This window comes from Dipodomys spectabilis, unplaced genomic scaffold, assembly GCF_019054845.1.
Source record: "Dipodomys spectabilis isolate Male_0828 unplaced genomic scaffold, ASM1905484v1 ptg000021l, whole genome shotgun sequence".
Taxonomy (NCBI): domain Eukaryota; kingdom Metazoa; phylum Chordata; class Mammalia; order Rodentia; family Heteromyidae; genus Dipodomys; species Dipodomys spectabilis.
The window spans coordinates 1,743,543-1,764,367 of NW_024870698.1; the positions used below are offsets into that span (position 1 = coordinate 1,743,543).

A 20,825-nucleotide genomic window follows, 5' to 3' on the forward strand; every position below is an offset into this window, starting at 1 on the left:
GATGGTAAAGAATGGGAAAACCAACATTCGTCACCTAGTTTGATTCCTTCTCTCCTAGTCAATTTCCTGCCACCCTAATTACCTTCGCATTAACTTCAGGCAAGCCTTAAGTTCTAGCTCAGTATTTTGTTTTGCTTTTTTTTGCTCCTGTGCAAGTGATCATTTGAACCTTGTACTGTAAAAAGCTGAATCTATTCCGTATGGACCATTCTCAGGAAACAAAGCTGTGGTATGGGGAGATGTTCCATCTTTCCCCAAGGTGGGCACTTACCTATTGGGAAATCGTGGGGCTGCACCACATAAAGAAAGAGATGCACCATGTGGAAAAGGAGACCCGAGGGCCCAGCTTTATAGTCATCTTGAGTCTCGTACTTTGTGGCAGGCAACTCATAATTGAAATCTCCAGGCCTGTTCGTGGATGCAGGCTGCCCTCCGGAAATGGTATTTGCCCAGAGCCCCAGCAGCAGTAGGACATTGAGTAGAAGGGCCATGGCTACCACGATCCTCCAAGCATGAGGTAGTTTCTGGAAGTCCTGGGGAAGAACAGTCTTCCTGTGTAGAGGAGCCCCAGGGGGCTTCTCTGCTCCCTGGGGGTGCCGGCTGGCAGCACAGAAGAGCCTTTTCCAAGGGGTTCATTCACTCAAAGCACCATCCCTGGCAAGAAGAGAAGGAGCAGAGAGTTACTAAAAAGATGACCTGCTTGCACCAGGATCTGCCCCCTGGGAGGAGGCTCTAAAGCAGTAGAGCCAGCAGTTGGGTCTAATCCCCTAAGTGAAATCAAACAAGAGCCTGTCTCAGAGCTTCAGGGGAGGAGCTAGACAGGAAGCCAGGACCCAGAGAAGCTCTTTCCTGGAATGGGAGGTGGGGGTCAGATTCTGAGGGCAGACCCTGTCCAGGTTCAGCAACCATCTGGTACAGTTCAGAGAGCTCTATGGCTAGGTGGTCTAGGAACCTAAGGCTCCACGTGCAGTAAAGAATATTCCAGGCACTGTCCTGTATGATTTGAAGGCAGGAGGAGAAACTTCACTGAGGAGAAACTTGATATGGAAAGAATTTTGGTAACCTGCCCAAGGTTACAGATGATGAACACTGGGGCCAGAAATCCAAGCAACAGCTCACCTTTGGAGACCAAGCTCTGGACAGGAGATACTAAGTGATTACTTACCACAGCTCAGCCTCAGAGGTGCCAACGCCCCCCCCAACCCCACTCTTCTGGCACCGACTAGATGCTTATTTTTTGTCTCCAAATCTATGCTTTTCATTCTGGTGATATATCTTCACTCTGTCTTATATTTATCTGTTCACTGATCTCATTTCTAATAGACCTACAAAAGCCTAACACAAGGCAAGGCAAGACTCACAGTGTCTGCGATCAGCAGGTACATAATCACGAAATATAAGGAATAAAGAAATCAAGCCATCTGAAGTCCTGAACTATTTCCTGAGACTAGATTGATGGCCACACAACCCAAAAATCAGATCTGGGATTCCCAGCTCTTCCTCTCTCTGTTCAGTGTTCAGGGACACTTGTCATGTTGTATGCTAGGTAATTTCAAGGGAAGTAGAATGTGCCCTTAAAACACACACTGTAGCTGAGCACTGGTGGCTCACACCTGTAATCCTAGCCACTCAAGAGGCTGACATTTGAGGATTGTGGTTTGAAGACAGCTTGAGCAAGGAAGTCCATGAGACTCTTACCTCAATTAGCTACCAAAACAGCCAAAAGTAGAACTGTAACTCAAGGGATAGAGGGCTAGCCTTGGGAAAACAAAAAACAAAAAACAAAAAAAACTCAGGGGACAGTGCCCAGGCCTTGAGTTCAAGCCCCCAGTACACACTACACACACACACACACACACACACACACACACACACAGAGAAAATGGCACATCTTACAGTAAGTCAAAGGACTTATTAGCTATATTCCAAACCAAAGAGGCTCCAGTCAAGAAGAGAGATTATTTTGTGAGCTATTTCAATGAAGATGTTAATTCATACCTAATGCTACAGGGTTAACTCGTAAGTTGCCTTTTACAAATTAGTAACTGCTCAGCCCTGCTCCTAGATCCCTGGGTCCCATCTTAGTAACCTAGTACAGTTCAGTTTCAGCCTCTACCACACCCCAATATACGCTAGGCCCCTGTTGATAGGACCCAAGGGCTCCCCTTTGGAAGGTCTCCCCGTACACACACCACACATATACCTTAGCTGTTGCTGAAGCACAGGCTGTGAGTTAAGCTGGACTACAGTGGTTGAAAGGATTAAAAACTGTTGACCAAGACTCACTTCCTGGTAATGCAGCCAAGTCAGGCCAGCCGTAAACAGCCCCAGGAGAGCTATGAACACACACCCTCCTGATTCCCTCAGGGAGAATACAGAAGGGAAATCAACCCCCAAGGACATGAAATACCCCTGCTCACCATAGCATGGACCGAACATCTACTGCCTACACGGCCAAAAGAAGTTGTGTGTCCAGATTTCTTTCCATCCTGCTCCAAAGTACAGGCTTCTTTTACATTTCAGGTAACTTGTGAGCGAATAATAACATCTCGAGAATTATCAAGTCCTAGGTAAGTGTTGAAAGAAGGAACTTTCCCTCCACATTTGAATAGTTACCCAAAAAAAGAAGTCCTTAGGGTCCTCTCTAATTCCCAGGAGCCACAGCTGGTGGCCCAAGGAGCCACCACCATGATATCCAGGACAACTCTGGGGACCAAAATTTCTATCTTCATCCAATGGTGTTTTCTTACAAGGCAGATGACTGAATTTATTTGGGAAATTAGGCTCAGTATTCTATTTTTTATTGGAATATATGAAATTATAACACGTGAAGGATTTCATTATTATATTTCCTACCTCCATACTGTATTTTGGGATGCTGCTCTCCCTCTGTACTCTTTCTTACCCATCCTCTGTCCTCTCCCTTTGCCCTTTTCTTTGCCAGCTCCTTAGTACTCTCCCTTGTACTTCCATGAGCTTGGTTGTTTTTTGTTATTGTTGTTTTGAGAGGAAACAAGTGATCATTGATTTGCAGCAGTCTTATTTCACTTAACAGGCTGATCTCCAGTTCCATTCATTTCCCAGCAAATGTTATAAATTCACATTCTATTCATCTCATCTGGACTTTTAAAATGTATTTTAGAAGTGACTGCTTCTAAAAACAGCAGACATGTGAGAACCATCACTGTGCCTGGAATATCCACTTGGACGACTCTTGTCACTTTCCCAGACACTCCAAGCTTCCCAGGCTAACATGGAAGACAACAGGTGCAAGGCCAAAGTTCCCCCCAGTCTTCTCATACTGTTTGAACCTTTCCTATTGCAGCTACTGTGGGGGAACCCTGACTTAGTATCCCTATGGCCTCAGACCTTAGACAACTAATATAACTGCTGAGATAAAACGAAGGAGGAAGATAGAGGGATACTAGTACAGAATGATCATCTTTATCTCTGTCAAAGTTGTGCCAAGCATTTGTGCATTAGATGGTTTCTGTCTTGCCCTGGGACTACTTGTACTGTTTCCTCAACCAAAGCAGTAGGTGATCTGGCTCTCCTCACTGGCACGCCGGGCAGGACAACTGGTTTACCATTCTGGGGAAAAGGCCTTCCTCTTAAACAAGACCTAGGCGCAGCTCAGTGGTTACTATTCCAAACCCAACTGATTTCAAACAAATACAGGAGCCCCAAGAAGGTCACCATTAAGCAAACACCTCACACAATTCTGGAGTTTAGAGGACTCCATGTCAGCAAACACTGGCTTAAAAGCAGATAGGTTGACTTTTTTCTTATTCTTTTTCCCCTCTTTTTAAATGGGATTTTCTCAAACTCTTTTTTTTTTTTTTTTTTTTCAAAAACATCTCTATGGCAGATGCTTTATCATTTGGGGTGCTTCTTTGGGAGTGTGGGGACTACGTTCTGAGTCCTGTGGGAGGCAGCCCTGCCCCTCCTTGTGAGGCCAGCTGGGATGTCAAATAAGTCGAGAGGGTGCTGTATGCCAGGCTGGGTCCACCAGATGCTTTCTACTGGGCCTGGGGCTGGGGCACACACCACGGCCTGCAGTTTCCAACTGATTTAGCAATGAGGGTGGCAGTAGTCACATCCAATGTCCCCTAGCAGCCATAGTTATACATCACTGAAGGAGCCCGTTGGACACATGTCCTGGGAACCTCAGTCTGGCTAGTCAGCCACGGCTTTCCTGCTATGTCTCTAAGCCTTGGCATCCATCTTTCCATGAAGCCCCTCTTCTAACAGAGTTAGCTACATATGTAACAGTAGCCCCCGTACATCTCCTTTATAGCAACAATAAAAAATAACTTAAAAACCGACTTAGCATGCATTACATTTATAACAAAGAGCATCCTGATCCTTGTTAAATCTCAAGAAGCAACTACTGGCCCAGGGATAAACCTATTCCCTTCATATGTTAAGCAAAACAACATCCTATTTGTTTGAAAGGTTTGTGTTGTTGCTTTCCAACTTGTCTTTTGATGAGCTTGCTTACTTCAAGGACTGGGACAAACAGAAACAGTCTTATATAGAAATCATAAGGAAGTCCATAAAAATTTTATAAGACGTAAGGAAAAACAGAACTAAAGGGCACGCTGCTTGGTAGACAACAGCCCAAGCTTTGAAAATAGGGCAGAATCTCTGGTCTCTCTGATTCACTCTGTGAAGATGATGGTTGCTTACATTCTCCAAAGTCTGCTGTGTTGGTCTATAAAGTGAAGATGTCCCCTAGGGCGGGCAGGTTTGAGAGCTAACAGGGAAAGCAGGTGGCACACAGCTGGTGGTCCACCCTGGTGGGCTGTGCTGCTGCTACTGGCCCCCTGGGCTTCTCCCCGCACCCCCCTCCCCCCCAAGAAGGGACAGCTCCTAGGAAACTCAAAGAGTAAACTCACAAAGAGGGGAGGGGAAGAAATCAGCACTATCACCAAAGTTCAAATTCAATAAGTTGCTTGTATGCAAATATTCCCTCCTAAAACAGTGTCTTAGGGATCAATCCAAGTCATTGCCTAAGTTGCTCGAGTCTAGCGGGTCTGTGGGACAGAAATCGGAGGTGGGTCAAGCCTGTAATCCAAGCTACACAGGAGGCTCAGATCCGAGGATGGTAGTTCAAAGCCAGCTCTTGCAGAGTTCATGAGATTTTTATATCCAGTTAACTACCCAGAAGCCAGAAGTGAGGGTAACTACCCAGAAGCCAGAAGTGAGGGTTGTGGCTTCAGTGGTATAATGCCATCAATGAGTGAAACCGTAAGGGGAATCACACACAGACACACACACACAGACACACACACACACAGACACACACAGACACACACACACAGACGCACACACAGAGACACACACACAGAGACACACAGACACAGACACACAGACACAGACACACAGACACAGACACACACACACACACACACACACACACACACACACACACACACACACACACACACACACACACACACACACACACACACACACACACACACACACACACACACACACACCCCTGAACTTGCTTCAACAAAAGTCAGCAGTCGCTCACAAAAAAGGCGGGTTTCTGGCTGCAGGTTCTTGGAGCAACCTGTAGCTGCAGGAAGAGAGGTTCCCGGGCTTGTCCACCCCCAGGCTTTCCCTCCAACCCACTGCCAGGCCCGAGATGGGGAGGGGGGTGTCCCCCTAGCCTGGTCCCCACTCCCTCCTTCGCCCGGGCCTCTTGGAGGAGCTTCGGGACACAAAAGAACGGCTCGGGCCGGAGGGCGCGCGGGGCCCAGAAACTCCAGGAATCCGCCCGGGGGATGGGGCGCCTCGGCGCGGGCTCCTTTCCCCCCCATCCTGAGACCCGAGATGGACACGGCTGGCGGGGCGCTCCGGCTCAGCGAGAAGGGGATGTGGGGGTACGCTCCCCCTTCCACCCCATCCTCCTGCCCTGGGGACCCTGATCACGAGCCCCGGGCTCTCGGGCGCGGTGAAAGCTCGCGGTGGTCCACGCTCCCCTTTGTGTCCCGTTCCACGCGCTCCGGCCCCGTGCGCCCTGGGCGCCCCGGTTCTCCATTGCCTGGAAAGCCCGCAGCCACCCGGTTCCCCGCGCAGGGGAGCCAGATCGCCGCGCGGAGACGGGGTGCTTTCAAGCCAGGGGCGCGGGGTGCGTGCGCTCCCCCAACGGCCACGGGGAGACGGTTCCCGCGGCACCGCGCATTCCACGTGGCCCGGGGCGCGCTGCGTCCCCCAACCCCCGCCCAGGGCCGGCCACCGAGTGGCCCCTCCCGGGGGAGCCAAGGAAGTTTCCAAAGCCGCCCTCCGCCCGCCGCCCTGCCCGGGAGAAGCGAGCCCCGCGGCCTGCGGGCGTTTGGCACGGTCCACTCGAGCCACCGAATCTGGGGAGCCCCAGCCGCCGGTCCCCCCACGGGAGGATGGACGGGAAGGTCCCGGCGGCGGGGCGCGGGCCATCTCCCTGGAAAAGTTGGCGGCGCGCTCGCCCGGACCCTCCCGGAAAGCCGATCCCGGGGTCCACCCGCGGGCCGCCCGGCTCCCCGGCTGCGGACACCTGCTGCGCCCCCGGGGGGGGTCGCTCCCCACAAACGGGCCGCGCCGAGCTCCCCAGGGGGCTACTCACCGCTCGCTCACTCGCTCGCCCGCGGGCCCGCGCGCCGGCTCCAGCCCGGCTGCCCCTCCGCTCCCCGGCCCCGCTCCCCGGCCCCGGCTCGGGAATGAGCGAAAACTGGGCTTCGGAGACCACCCGGGTGGCGTCCACAGACCCCGCCCACCGCCCCGCCCCTGAGGACCGGCGGCGGCCTCCCCTCACCCCGGGCCGGAGCTCCGGGAGGGCCCGGCGAGGGGGGACAGCTCCGGACCGCCCGCCGCCCGCCGCCCGCCGCCCGCCGACCAGACGGCGGAGCCCCCGCGGAGCGCGTGGCCGGCCCGGGCTGGACCCGGTGTAGTCATCTCAGCCCGGGGCTCTGGACACCCTTGATTGGACGATGGGAGCGGCGCGGCCACTTCCACACACCTGCGGGCACGTCGGTCCGGGGGTGAGGGCTTCCTCTCCCTCTCGGTCTCCGCCTCTGCCTCTCTCTCTGTCTCTCTCTGTCTCTCTCTATCTCTCTCTCTGTCTCTCTGTCTCTGTCCTCTCTCCCTCTCTCCCTCCCTCTTTCTCTCTCTCTCTCCCTTTCTTCTTCCTTTCTTTCTCTTTACTACTTTCTTTCCTCCTTCCTTCCTTCTTTCCTTCCTTCCTTTCTTTCCTTCTTCCTTTCCTTTCTTTCTTCTTTCCTTTCTTATTTTCTTTCTTTCCCTCCTTTCCTTCCTTCTTTCTTTCTTTCCTTCTTCCTTTCTTTCCTTCTTCCTTCCTTTCTTTCCTTCTTCCTTTCTTTCCTTTCTTTCTTCCCTCCTTTCTTTCTTCCTTCTCTTTCCTTCCTTCCTTCCTTCCTTCCTTCCTTCCTTCCTTCCTTCCTTCTCTTTCTTTCTTCCTCCCTCCCTCCCTCCCTCTCTCTCTCTCTCTCTCTTTCTTTCTTTCTTTCTTTCTCTTTCTTTCTTTCTTTTTCTTTCTTTCTTTCTTTCTCCCTCTGTCTGTCTTTTATGTCCCGGGGCTTGAACTCAAGAGGTAGGGCCCTGTCCCTGATTTTATTTTTTTTCTCAATGCTTGAGCACTTCCAGCTTTTGGTGGTTAATTGGAGACAGTCTCGGGACACTCTTGCCTGGACTGACTGAACTGTGAGGGGTGCGCCAGAGCACCGGGCTGGGAACCCTTCTTGTCCCACACCCTCCTCCTCCTCTGCCCTGCAGAGTTTCCCGGAGTGCAGCTAAGCTCCTGAAATCCCCTCCCCGCCCCCCCCCCCCCCCAGGCCTCCTCTGAAGGCTCTTGTCTTGAAGACATTGCTGCCTGCTCCCAATGCAATTTTCTTTTAAAACTAAACAAAAGCCAAACCGTAGAACAAGGGGCACAGGGCAGCTCAGTGCTTGCCTAGTGTGGGGGCCCTGCGGACAATCCCCAGTACCCCTCCCTCCCCGAAATCACTTGGTTCCTTAGTGTGCACCAATCACAGCGCCTAGTTACCGGAATCTAAAAAACCCTGGCTCCCATGGATACATCCTGGCATCCTTCCTGCTGGGCCTTCCCAGGCTGGGAGGAGTGTGGATCCCCAGAAACTTCATGCTGAGGCTCAGCTGAATTGTGGAAAACTGACAGAAGTAGACACCCCTTCTAACTGTCCTCACCAAATGGTGTGGTGGGAACTGAGACTCTAGTAGACCTTCCGTCCGCTCCCATCCCTTACCTAACCAAAGGTGGGTGGAAAATATCATCTATATGGACATAGCATTTACATTGTATGAGGTACTCTCAATAATCAAGACATGGTTTAAAGTACAAGAAAGGATTGCCTAGGTTGTATGTGAATACTATGCTGTTTTATATAAGGAACTGGGGGAACATCTGTAGAACTGGGTGACCACCCAGGCCCTTGAAGCAATCCCTTCAGACTACTTTCTGACAGGGAAATTAAAACTTGGGGGGGGGGGCAGGGCATGTTCAGGACATTGGCTAGCATCCAGTAGGTGTTCAATAAATGTGATATGGACAGCTAGATGGGCTGATGGAAGGATGGGGAATGGAAGACAGAAGGATGTGTGTATAGATGATTGGTAGGAAAATAGCCTTTTTAGCTTCCTTACCATAGGATCTAGCATGAAACAAGTACCAGGCAAAGAATAAAGGTGTTTGCTTTTAAGGTTTGAATTGATTGTGAGTGTGCATGTTTCCCAGACAAGAAATGAGAGGTTTCTGAAGATTGCACCAGGACATGGGATTCGAGTCAGTCCTGCTATTTGTCCGTCTGCCCCTAGATCCCCTGCTTGGAGGCAATGGCAGGAGAGGTGTTCTGTCTCCTGAGAGCAGCTCATCCTGACCTGTCTCAGAGTTTAATCCTGTCACATTTTTATCACTGTGATGTTGGCTGCTTGATTTCTCTGAACACTGGTTTATGTTTTTTAATCTCCAAAGTTAAAGACAATTAGAATTCCTAGCTCTTTCCTTACCAACTAACATAAATGGTAGTGATACCATAAGAAAGCAGCAACACTTAATGAGCAATAGCAGGTTGGGGAATTTGTGGTGACCCAGTGTCTCCTGCATTCAAGCAGCCCCGACCTGGCCCTCAGAGCTCATGACAGTGCACCAGAGAACAGGAAATAACACCTCATCAGATTGAGATGGTTGACCCTCTGTCCTAATGCAGGGCACTAACACTTCTACTGTTTTCATGCATTGTAATGTCTTATCCCATCATCTATTCTACCTGGGCCTTTGTAGGTACTCAACAAGTAATAATGGATAAACAGAACAACAGCTTTTATACTCAGTGGCAAGACCTAACAATTTGTTCCGCTTAACGGTTTTCATGCATTGTAAAGTTTTACCCTAACAGCTATTCCACCTGAGTCCATTGTGGATATTTAATAAGGAAAAAATGAATAAACAGAACACCATCTTAATAATCAGTGGTAGGCAGATAGTAACAAGATCTAACAATTTGTTCTGTTTATCTTGGAGCCCCGATCTACAGTCCTATGTCATTATATGCGAGGTCAGTAGGAATGACATTTATTCCTGTTCACACACTCAGATCCATTAGAGGCAAAAATGAGGCCTTTCTGAAATGCTGCCCAAATGAAGTCTCCACACGAGGAGATATCATGCCATTCTAGAAGCGCAAAGGACTGAGAGCTAGGAGTCTCTCAGGTTCTGCTGCTCTCTTCCAGTGTGGTCCCCATGTGCCCCCCGGCTTCAGGTCCTCCCAAGTGCAATGCTTTTGCTCAATGGCCAGTTGGGACTGCTGGAAGCCATTTAGGAAGTCACCGATAGGGGAAATTTTCATGATTGAGTAAAGGGTTTTGGACAGCATTGGGTTAACTCTTACTGGATGAAATAACAGGAAAACTATAGCAGCATAGGGATAAGAAATTTATGTTTCAACAAAACATATAGGTTGTATGGTTAGAATTGAAGCACTGGGCTTGGGATGTTGATCCGGAGTATATGCTTAGCATGTCTATAGTTCTGGGTTTGAATTCCAGCACACAAAAATGGAAAGAAGGAAGGAAGGAAGGAAGGAAGGAAGGAAAGAAGGAAGGAAGGAAGGAAGGAAGGAAAGAAGGAAGGGAGGGAGGGAGGAAGGGAGGGAGGGAGGGAGAAAAGGAAAAAATAAAGGCCAGTGAAGGAGGTTGAAAAAAACCTTATTGTTAGAATATACAAAAGATAGTAATTTAATCTTTTTATAAAGATATTTAAATGAAGGCTTCATTTTTTTCAGTTCCTATGACTAAAACAAAACAGGTTCAGAAGTGCTTGATTTTAGAACCTGACAGTTTCTACCATGACTAACTGTGCTCCAAAACAAGCAGTGCTATTTTTCCAGTTTCCTGTGCGTTCACTTGCACGGGGGTCCTTGATAAAGCGTCACCATGGTGAAGCTGAGTAAAGAGGCAAAGTCAAGGCTACAGCGGCACTCCACACCCGGGGACTTTATTCCTCTTGTCACCTGCCTGGGATTCAAGAGCGATGCAGATCATGGCATACCAGAACCTGCTCTTTGGAGCCTACACTGGAAATCAAGACTCGTTTGGGTCATCTAGATTTAGAAGCCGTCCTGAGACAGGCACACATGGAAAGACATGTAATCTGGCTAGGAGAAGGAATTGTGTCTAATGCAGAAAGCCACTAATTGGATGTCTTAGGATTCTTCTCCAATATACCTAAGACAGAGTGGCACTTCCCACGACTTATTTATGATCAGCTGTAGCCAAAGAAAGATTTTAACAATGAAAATAATAGCAGTGATGCTGTGGAGGGGTTTTTTTTGGTCAGTCATGGGGCTTGAATTTGGGGTCTGGGTGCTGTTCTAAGCTAGCACTTTACCACTTTGAGTCACAGCACCACTTCTAGTTTTCTGGTGGTTAATTGGAACTTGCCTGCTCAGGCTGGCTTTGAGCCGTGACCCTCAGATCTCAGCTACCTGAGGAGCTAGGATGACAGTTATGAACCATCAGCACTCAGCTACAATAGTGCTTTTGTGTGGCCAACACACATAGCTATGCGTGACCCTCGACCAAAAGAATTGCATTGTTTTAGCATTGCTGTGCTTTCTTAAGTCTGGCTGTCTCAAGGATAGCCAGGAAGAGAGAGAGAAGGGAAGGGGAGGGGAAGGCTGAACAGTTTCATGCCAGCCCAGGGTTCTCCTGTAAATGTTTTACCTCATGATTTCCTGCTCCTCGGGTTTTCACCACCCACTGCCTCTGGATTGGAATGCCAAGAAAAACATTGCTGGTGTTTTAATAACCAAATGCCAACAAAACATTCTTTTTGTTCTTTGAGCACCTTCGGGTAGGATCTGGAACTCATCCATCAAAACCATTCATTGCACACGGATTCAAAGGCAAGGGAGGAAAATGGAAACTCAGCTTAAATTGGGGAGGGGGAGGTGGGGTGAGGGAGGAGAGGAGGTGGGGGGGGAGGGGAGGAGCACTGTTGAGGAAGAGTCACTTGGGACCAGACAGGAACGATGCACCAAGGTAGGATTCTGAATGTAAAAAGCTGGGGGAAAGTTGAAACACTCAGCCACTTGATGGGGCAGGTGTGAATACATTTCTGTCACAATCTGTCTGCCATCAGTTACTACTGGAAATCAGTGCCTGGTCTGGAGAGCTGGCCTTCACCTCTGCCATTCTCCCCCCATTTTTAACATGCACTGAATCAATGGGGCTTTCTTATACGCCTTTAGTTACCAATGGAGGGAATGAGAGCAGCAGAAAGGAAGGGAACAAGAGAGGGCCCCCCACCTTACTTTGCACAGGAAGATGAGGCTCCCCAAAATGAGGCCTCTCTGTCTAATTCGTTCATTCATTCAATCATTTGTGATGAATGTCTGTCCTTCCAATAACTCTTTGAGCCGGTTCAGTCATAATATCTTTGTGGTTTATTTTTGTTGGTTATTTCTCACTCAATTCTTTACACAGTTGTTCACTGTACATTTGCATGGGAATCATGATTTCAACTCCTTGAAACATAATTTAGAAGCCCAAACAGGGCTCATCATCCCCAGGGAGATAAACAGGAAGTTTTAAATATGCAGTGGAGTTCTAAAATTAAATGCTGGAAAGGTGAAATCCCCAGTTACCACTACACCTTTCAAGAGTCTCTAACACTGACCTGGAATTGTATCCACAGCTTCTTTGCAGGGATAAAAATGCTACAAGTTACAAAGGGTTTCTGTCTATTATTCTTGTAACTCTCTAACAATAGAAAAACTCCATTAAGAGCTCTTTCACTCAACTTCTAAGCAACTGCTAGAGACAAAGAATATTAGGAGATCTTAATTCCAATGAGCTCCTTTTAATGATGGAGAATGCAGGATGATTTGTTGTGGGTTGTTTTTAATGAGCAAACATGAAGCTTTTTGTTCTCTTTGTTTGCAATACTAGACACTGAACCCAGAACCACTTACATGCAATGCACATGTTCTTCCAACTGAGCTACAAACCCCAGATTGAGCAGGAACCCCTTAAAGATCAAGGAAAATGACTGGAAAGTGAGTTCCAATGTTGACCAGGCAGCCACCCTGGGAATTTGAATAAAATGATCTTACCCATGAAGGTCAGGGAGCATGGAGGCTGCAGGTTGGCTGGAAGGAGCATATTTGCATGAGGTACGTTTGCAGAGGGGATAAAGTAGATACACTGCACAACCCTTTCCAATAATCAGGGCAGAATTTGGTGCATTGTCCAGAATTACTTACCTTATGGAAGGGGAGAAAATACAGGATAAATGAGAAAATTGCTCTAGATCAGCACCTTTTAAATCTCAGTGATCTCAACATTGGGGCTTTGTTATGGGAGGTTTCCCTGAGCATTATAAAGTGTGTGACAATGTCCTTTAACCCCATCAAAGGTCACTCATACCCTCTCCTCTAGCTGGGACAACCAACATGGTTTAAAAACTCAAGGTTTGATTTTAAAAAAAAAAACAAAAACAAGTCACAAGCAAATGTTATTGTGTCTAGGCAGAATGTGTTAAAATTTCTGATTGGAGTTTGGGAAAATGTTAGGAGTGGTTATTATGAGTTGAAGCAGCTTTACCTGTATACTCAGCTCACTTCACTGATTTGTTATTTGCCTGGCCCTGTGTGCAGGTAAATTTTTTTCCTCCTAGTTTCAGGATTTTGCAGTTGGTAAATACTTATTTCTTCTTGAAATCTTCAAAACAAATCTGCCAACTAGCCCCCTGATACAGATTGAGATGCTGAGTACGGAGATCACAGGACTTACCCAGCATCAAGGAGAGGCAGACCAGACCCATAGCTTTCAGAATCCTCAGGAGGACTCTTGTCACTCAAATCAACACAGAAGACAAGATTTTCGAACCCTGCTATAAATAAGGCCTAAACTCCTTTATTCATCCATGGTCTGCTACTGCAATGCAGACTACAGATGGAGTCAGCTATAATCACTGGTTTATTTAGCCGAAGGCTCTGAAGACTAGAAAAGCCAGGGCTGAGGAGCTCCTTTGGTGAAGGCCCTTGCATTGGATTATAACATGACGGAATGACAAGCAAATACACAGGAGACGGAGAGTGAGAAGAAGAGCACACTTTTCTAGCTAAGCCTTTGTACCTTTGCCCAATAATGGCATACATTCAGGAGAATGGAACCCTGCTGAACTAACCACCTCAGACAGACCCTACTTTCTACTAATGTCCTAGGGGGCAATTTGAATTTTGGAGGAAATATTAAACCACAGCCAGCACTGTAGGAAAATCAGATTTCACTATCCAAGACTAGGAGTAAAGAAAGCTGTGAATAAGGACCATGCCAGGAATGAACCTCACACTGACAGTCCATCACATGCACGACAGGGTTCTGTGGCCACCACGACTGAGTGAATGACTTCGGGTCTGTAGGGTTCCCCATGGATGTTTGCACCTGTACAGCGCAGCACACTACAAACTGAGGTGCAACGGAGGCTCAATCAGTGTAGTCCGGCCCTTGAAACTCCAAGTGCTACCTAACAGTTTGACTTCTAAGTAAATCAGCCCCCAAGGGAACAATCCTTAAGAAAGGGCTTAAAGAAATGGTTAAGTCTGGCTCAATGTCATTGATTCATCCAACAAGGAATCATTCAACAGCTACAGCATGGTCGCTGCTAGCCTGGTACCCATTTATGAAGGAAACAAGGATCCTTGCAGTAGTTTGAGAGAGAAAAACAGAAAACAAACAATAAACACCATCACGTTTTTACCTACTCCAGTAGAAGTTGATTAGAAATCTAAAAAAAAAAAAAAAATAGATTAGGGAGGGTAGAAAAAAAGATTTCTGAGTTTGGTGTCCAGGGTAGATCTCATGGATAAGAGGTTCTAAACTGATATACAAGAGGTAAGCTGTAGGCCAGATGTTAGGAGAGAGGAGGCTTTGTGTTAGTAGGCAAAGTCAGTAGGAGGAGCAGACCCATCTGGTCCAGAGAGTTTTCAAGAGTTAAGAAGAATAAATTAAAATGGGCAGAGATGGAAGAGAAGACTGACATGCCCAAAGTCATTGACAGTTGATGACTAATTCATTCCCAAGTTTCAATTCCTGCTTCCAAGTTGGAAGCTCTTGGCATGAGAATACAGATGGTAGAGTTCGCACCTAAACTTGGAGGTTAAATGGAGTCAGCATCCAGCATCTAGGGTGGGTCTGTCCTTGGGTCTACCGACACCCAGGTGACTTCAATCCCATCCCAAAGAAAACCTCTTTGCTAGAACTTGGCTGCTCACATATTGTAGTTGGCCATCTGAGCTCTATGATGGTGGTGGATAAAAAGATTAGAACTAAAAGAAAAAAATGTAGGGGCTGGGAAGGTGACTCAGTGGTAGAGCTCTTGCCTTGCATGCATGAGGCCCTGGGTTTGATTCCTTAGCACCACATAAGCAAAAGAAAAAATAAGCCAGAAGTGGCGCTGTGGCTCAAGTGGTAGAGTGCTAGCCTTGAGCTGAAAAGCTGAGGGACAGCGCCCAGGCCCAGAGTTCAGGCCCCATGACTGAACCTCCCCCTCCAAAAAAAAATGTAGACTGAGGGTATATCTCAATGGCAGAGCATTGGCCATTTAGGCACAAAGCCTAGGTTTGTTTATCAACATCGTGCAACAAAACCAAATACACATAAAGAAAATGCAAGAACAGACTCTTTGTCTGAAAGCAGGAAAGTAACGATTGTAATGCCAGAGAATGAAGACCTTAGAAAACTTGGCTGAGATAAGAACATTCTACAGATGGATGAGGGGGAAAAAAGAACAGTGATGGACTTGAATTAGACAACATATATGTGCATTTCATTCTGCATAATAAATCAGGAGCTATTTAATGCTGCTTTTATTTTTAAAATGTATGGGTCTATAAAAAGAATTCATTGCTCTTGAAGATACCTAATTTGAAAAGGCAAGAAAACCCCAGAGAAAGTAAAACTTAACATGGAATTCTAAAGAAAAAAAAGTCTGCTAAAGAAACCTAGAGACGCAAAGAATGGTAAGGAACAATGAGAGATACATAGATGTCCAATTTAGTTCCGCAAAATCATTGAAGCTGGGTAATGGATATCTAGGGGTCTGTTTTTGTCCATCAGAGAAAGGCAAAAACAGAGACAGGAAACAAATCATAGAGAAGTGGATGGCTGGAATCTTGGGCAATGGCGGTGCCCAGCCCAGCACTTGGTTGTGTTTATAGGATTGTGTGATGGCATCCAACCTGGGACAAGATTTGGAATCTAAGATACAAGAGCAGAGGCAGCAAGTGAGGAAAGGGATCTGTCCACACACACTCCCCCCTACACACACACACACACACACACACACACACACACACACACACACTTAGTAAATAAGGAACAATTTCTTCTTGATTGGGGAGCAGGTGGCAGCATGGTCTCTGAGTAGACCAATCTGGCTTCGACTCTAATTCTTTGGCCCTTTGGGCTTCCTTTACCACGGTACCCACACATCAGAGAGGTCCTGGAGGAGCCAGCCCTCCCCTAACCCATTCCCCTCAGATTGCACTTAAGGGAAGATGCTGGCCCTTTCCTAAGACCCCTCCCCAGCCCACCTCCCACCTCACAGTTCTGTGGCTGGTGGGGGAGCTGGATGGAGTGATCCACAGGTGATAGTGTAGTTAAGATCCCACCCCCAGAGGGGGACAGCCCTCTGGTTGCCTTGAGCTGGGCTCTATAAAAGAGTCCCTGCTCCTCACAATGACAAACAACACATATGGGCCTCCTGGCTTTCATATGCCCAGAAAGAGCCAGACCAGGCCCTAGAACGGAAGCCACTTTAGTACTGTTGACCCTTCTTATCTACTGGTTCAGCATTAAGCTGTGTACTGATCCTTGCAAGACCTCGGCACCATCCAAGCCCAAATCAAAGTCCATCCACATACTTGCACTCACTCACTAAACCGATTGCTCTAGGGCATGGTTCTGTACCCAACTCTACACCGTTCTAAAGAAGTAGAGATGATTGACAAGGTACAAGTTGTCAGAATCACTTGCATCACACAGTAAATGGAACCAACTGGTAAAATGGAACCAAAGAAAGTGATAAGGCATGGGTCCTCTGGTCCCATTGCTTGATTACAGAAACTATCAGGAAAGGCTTTGTCAAAGCCACCACAACCTTGCACAAAATTGTTTCTATGAGGAAGTCTACCTTGCAACTGTGGGGCCAGCCTTGTACTATCACCACCCTGGTTATTGATCCAAGGATAATTGCTTCAAAACAACTGATGTAATGGAATCCTCCTCTTCTTACCTTTAAGGGCCCCTTGCCCCATTTGCCTTTCTGAATACACCCATAGCTCACCATGGCTCACGTGTTCACACCACAGGGCCCTGCGGTCCCTGACTAAACACATAAATCTCTAGGGAGCTTTGCCCTGTTTTCTGCTTAAATTAACAAGTCGGACATGAAACAATGTCACTGTTTAAGGAGGGGAAGCCACTAAGTGACACTGATTCTAGAGACACCAACAGCAAGTGGGTTCAAGGTGGATATGGGCATGTAACTTCAACCTGAGGAGGATTAGAAAAGAGTCCTGGCTGGGGCTGGGAAGGTGGCTTAGTGGTAGAGTGCTAGCCTTGCATGCATGAGGCCCTGGGTTTCATTCCTCAACACCACATAAGCAGAAAAAGCCGGAAGTGGCGCTGTGGCTCAAGTAGTAGAGTGCTAGACTTGAGCTGAAGAGCTGAGGGACAGCGCCCAGTCCCAGAGTTCAGGCCCCACAACTGACGAAAGAAAGACAGAAAGAAAGAAAGAAAGAAAGAAAGAAAGAAAGAAAGAAAGAAAGAAAGAAAGAAAGAAAGAAAGAAAGAAAGGAAAGAAAGAAAGAAAGGAAAGAAAGAAAGAAAGAAAGAAAGAAAGAAAGAAAGAAAGAAAGAAAGAAAGAAAGAAAGAAAGAAAGAAAGAAGAAAGAAAAGGGTCCTGGTGGTACTTCAGAGAACTCATCAGAAGGAGAAGCTCACCAGAGAGAGGCATTCTGGGAAGAGAAGTTGGCACACAAAGCTGTGTTCAGATTCGGTGGGAGACATGGAGGGAGGGCTGGATTGTGACGTGATGGGATGTAACACGGCCTGGTAAAATGAGTGATGAGATGAATCTAGAGCAGTAGATTGGGGCTACTATACCATGCCAAGGACTTCAGAGCATCTGAGACAACCAGGGAGCAGTTGTAGGGTATTGAGCAATGTTTTGATTTTAGAAGGAAGGCCATCCCAGCAGGAGGAGGAAGAGGAGAAAGCTGTAGAGAGAGGAGAACCTGACGGGAGGCAGCGCAGGTGAGTCCTTGTGGCTCTGACCGTGGCATCCATGAAGGAGCCTGGTTTTTCCTGGAGATGGAAGTGCTTCGGACTTTGAAATAATCCTGACACCAAACCTCCCCTTGTGCAGCTCTCTCTTCCCAACTGCTGGGCATGGAAAGTGCCGTTATTGGGCATGCGCAGTGAATGACTTTGGCCTTAACTTCCTAGCTCTACAGAATAAGTGTTATTATGGTTTGAGGATGAAGTGCCCGCCCTGATAGGCTCATGTGTTGAGCTGAGGGCTTGGGCCCCCAGCTGGTGCTATTTTGGAAGACTCTGGAAAATTTAGAAGATGAAGCCTAGGTGGAGAGAAGTAGGACTTGAGGGTGTCTTTCTCCTGACTCCTTCCTGTGGCTCTCTTTGCTTCCTGTTTGCCATGCACCTGAGGTCATGTAATCATGACTAAGCCTCTGAAACCATGAGATAAAAATCACCATTCCTCTCTTACGTTAGGTATTTGGTCACTGGGACACAAATAACGAATGCAAGAAAATTTCATTACCTCAAGTCCCAACTAGAAAGGCGAACAGGCCTTGACTCACCTGGCCTACAGAGGAAAACTAGACTCCTCTTTAATTGCTTGTGAGGCATTCTGGGAGGCCTGATATCACTTACCACAGTGTCCAGCAGATTCTTAGGCTCCTAATCTGATATCCACAGCCCTCAAAACCACCCAAGGAAGCCATACTCTAACCAACAAAGAACAGCCACGTCAAGGGCATCTCCAGGGAGGCATAGGTCCACAGAGCATGCCTTTCTCTCCTAAATATAGCCTAAAGTTTGGGATTCCAAATGCCAACAAAGCTTCCTGAAGCTTCCTAGTGGTTGTAGGAATGGCTTCACCAGTTTGGGATCTTACCTCATGGACCTGAAGGATTCAGATGCTCCAGTCTCCTGAGTGGAAGAGAGGGCAGGGAAGAGGCCATGTGCCAGCTTTCCATGTTTCTCAGATCCTCTTCCCTTTGTTTCCTGGCCAGCTAGAGAGATAACAAGTCTCTCTCAGTGTTCAGTGCATGTCTGCTTCTTGGAGACAAAGCTCTTTGGTTTTCATTTTGCAGTGAGAAATTGTTAAATACCTCTTTTTTTTTTTTTTTTTTTGGTTGGTTGTGAGGCTTGAACTCTGGGTCTGGGCGCTGTCCCTCAGCTCCTCAGCTCTTCAACTCAAGGCAGGTGCTTTAACACTTGAGCCACAGTGCCACTTCCAGTTTTCTGGTGGTTTACTGGAGATAAGAGTTTCACAGATTTTCCTAGCACAGCTGGCTTTGAACTGCTATTGACAGATCTCAGCCTCCTGAGTAGCTAGGATTACAGGTGTGAGCCACCAGCGCCCAGCTTAAATAACTTTTTTTAAAGGCCAGGTGCTGGTGGTTTACACCTATAATCTTAGCTATTTGGGAAATGGAGATTTGAAGGTAGAGGTTTGAAGCCAGCCAAAATAGAAAAGACTTTGAGACTTTTGTTGCCAATTAACCAACCAAAAGCTGAGGGAGAAGGTGGAGGCTTGACTCAAGTGGCAGAACACCAAAAGAAAAATCTAAGTGAGAGTAAGAGCATGAGACGCTGAGTTCAATTGGCACCAAAATACAAATAAACAAAGCAACAACAACAAGAAGAAGACAAAACAAAAAACGAAGGAAACAGGTCTGAATTATTTCCTCTCCAAACTACAAAGAGCCAAGGCCCAGTGTGGGCAAAGGCTGAGGGCTGACCCATGCTGCTGAGCGTTCACACAGTACCAGACAAAGAGTGCTCAGCCCAAGATGACCTCACAGTGTCCGAAACACAAGACCTCCCTCCCTCCTATTTCACTCCTGAACCCATTGTCCTTTCTCTCATTTCACATCACTGAAATGCTAAATGGCCAGGAAATGTTAACGCTCAGCAAGAGCTTTGTTCCTACAATAGCCCACAAGTCTAGAACTGTAGCTCACATGGTGTTGGGGATGTACAAACGGGAATAAATGCTTATTTCTTGGGAACAAGAAGCCTGATGGGAAGGATACAGGTGGCATAAACACACCAGGCTCTTCCTCCTTGGCCTCATTTCTGGTTCTGCTATGTATGAGTGGAGTCACTTTAACGTAATTACTTTCCTTGCTTACCTGTGTTTCCTTGCTGGAAACGGGCCTTACAATGTATTAACTGGTCTTCAGAAATAAAGCAAGGCATTATGTATTTCCCTGTGAGGAAGATGAAACAGGACACTGCCCAGAGCGGCAGGTGCTATGTGTGTTCATCTTGATGTTCCCTTTGGCTTCTTTCCTTGTCCCTCCCGCCCTTTCTTGTACAAACATAGATTGAACACTTTCTTCCTGTGCCACCGGACACCCCCAGTTCCAGTATATCACAAGATCTAGACAGAAGAAGATATTGCTCACAGTCTTGTTTGGAAGTTGAAAGGGGGAACACAAAGAATGTACCAACAAATAAACCAAGCAGATCATTGCAGATGTGCTAAAAAGCCATGGAGATAACCAAATTGAACAAAGTAAATGGCTGAGGGAGCTGGGGGGGGGGGGGGGGGCGGTTTTTCCCAAAGCTATGTCCTGATCTGAATCTAAGCAGAAAGTTCTTTTGTTCCAGGACATGGACTTGCGCTGGGTGTTAAGTGGAATCAGAGGTTGAAGCTTCTAGGCTTGACTCTGCACCTGCTGAGACACAGAGATCTGGTGAGCTATTTACTACCTCTGGGCCTTGGCTGTGGACCCAAGTGCAGAAGCTCTATCTTCCCAGAGTCCAACTGCCTATGATTTATTCTTTTCTCAAGGTCAGTATTATATTGGAGTAAATTTGTGATTCATGGACAGCTTAATATTTTAATTTAGGAAATGACCATTAAATGACTTGTTAATAGACACTGCCATGCTGTTTGGCAGCTTCATTAGGCAATTTATCCTGAGCCTCAAATTAAAGCCCGGAAACCTCCTGGTATCACTCTGTGTGAGGGTCTGGGTAGCAAT

The 20,825-nt window shown here is 47.2% G+C and overlaps 1 protein-coding gene across 3 annotated transcripts in view; it reads right to left on the reverse strand.

The window, feature by feature from the left end:
- The window catches only part of Prom1 (prominin 1), a 70,205-nt gene extending 63,550 nt beyond the window's left edge, over positions 1–6,655 (reverse strand). For 2 of the 3 annotated variants that reach the window (XM_042674737.1, XM_042674735.1), the window contains exons 1-2: positions 6,614–6,655; positions 272–654 (exon numbers count right to left, since the gene is read on the reverse strand). In XM_042674737.1, the coding sequence (XP_042530671.1) occupies positions 272–491 (220 nt within the window). In that variant the 5' untranslated portion in view covers positions 492–654; positions 6,614–6,655. Of the gene's footprint in view, positions 1–271; positions 671–6,613 lie in introns of those variants that run through there. The other variant, XM_042674736.1, reaches the window with a different exon arrangement.
- Between the last annotated feature and the right edge of the window lie 14,170 nt (positions 6,656–20,825).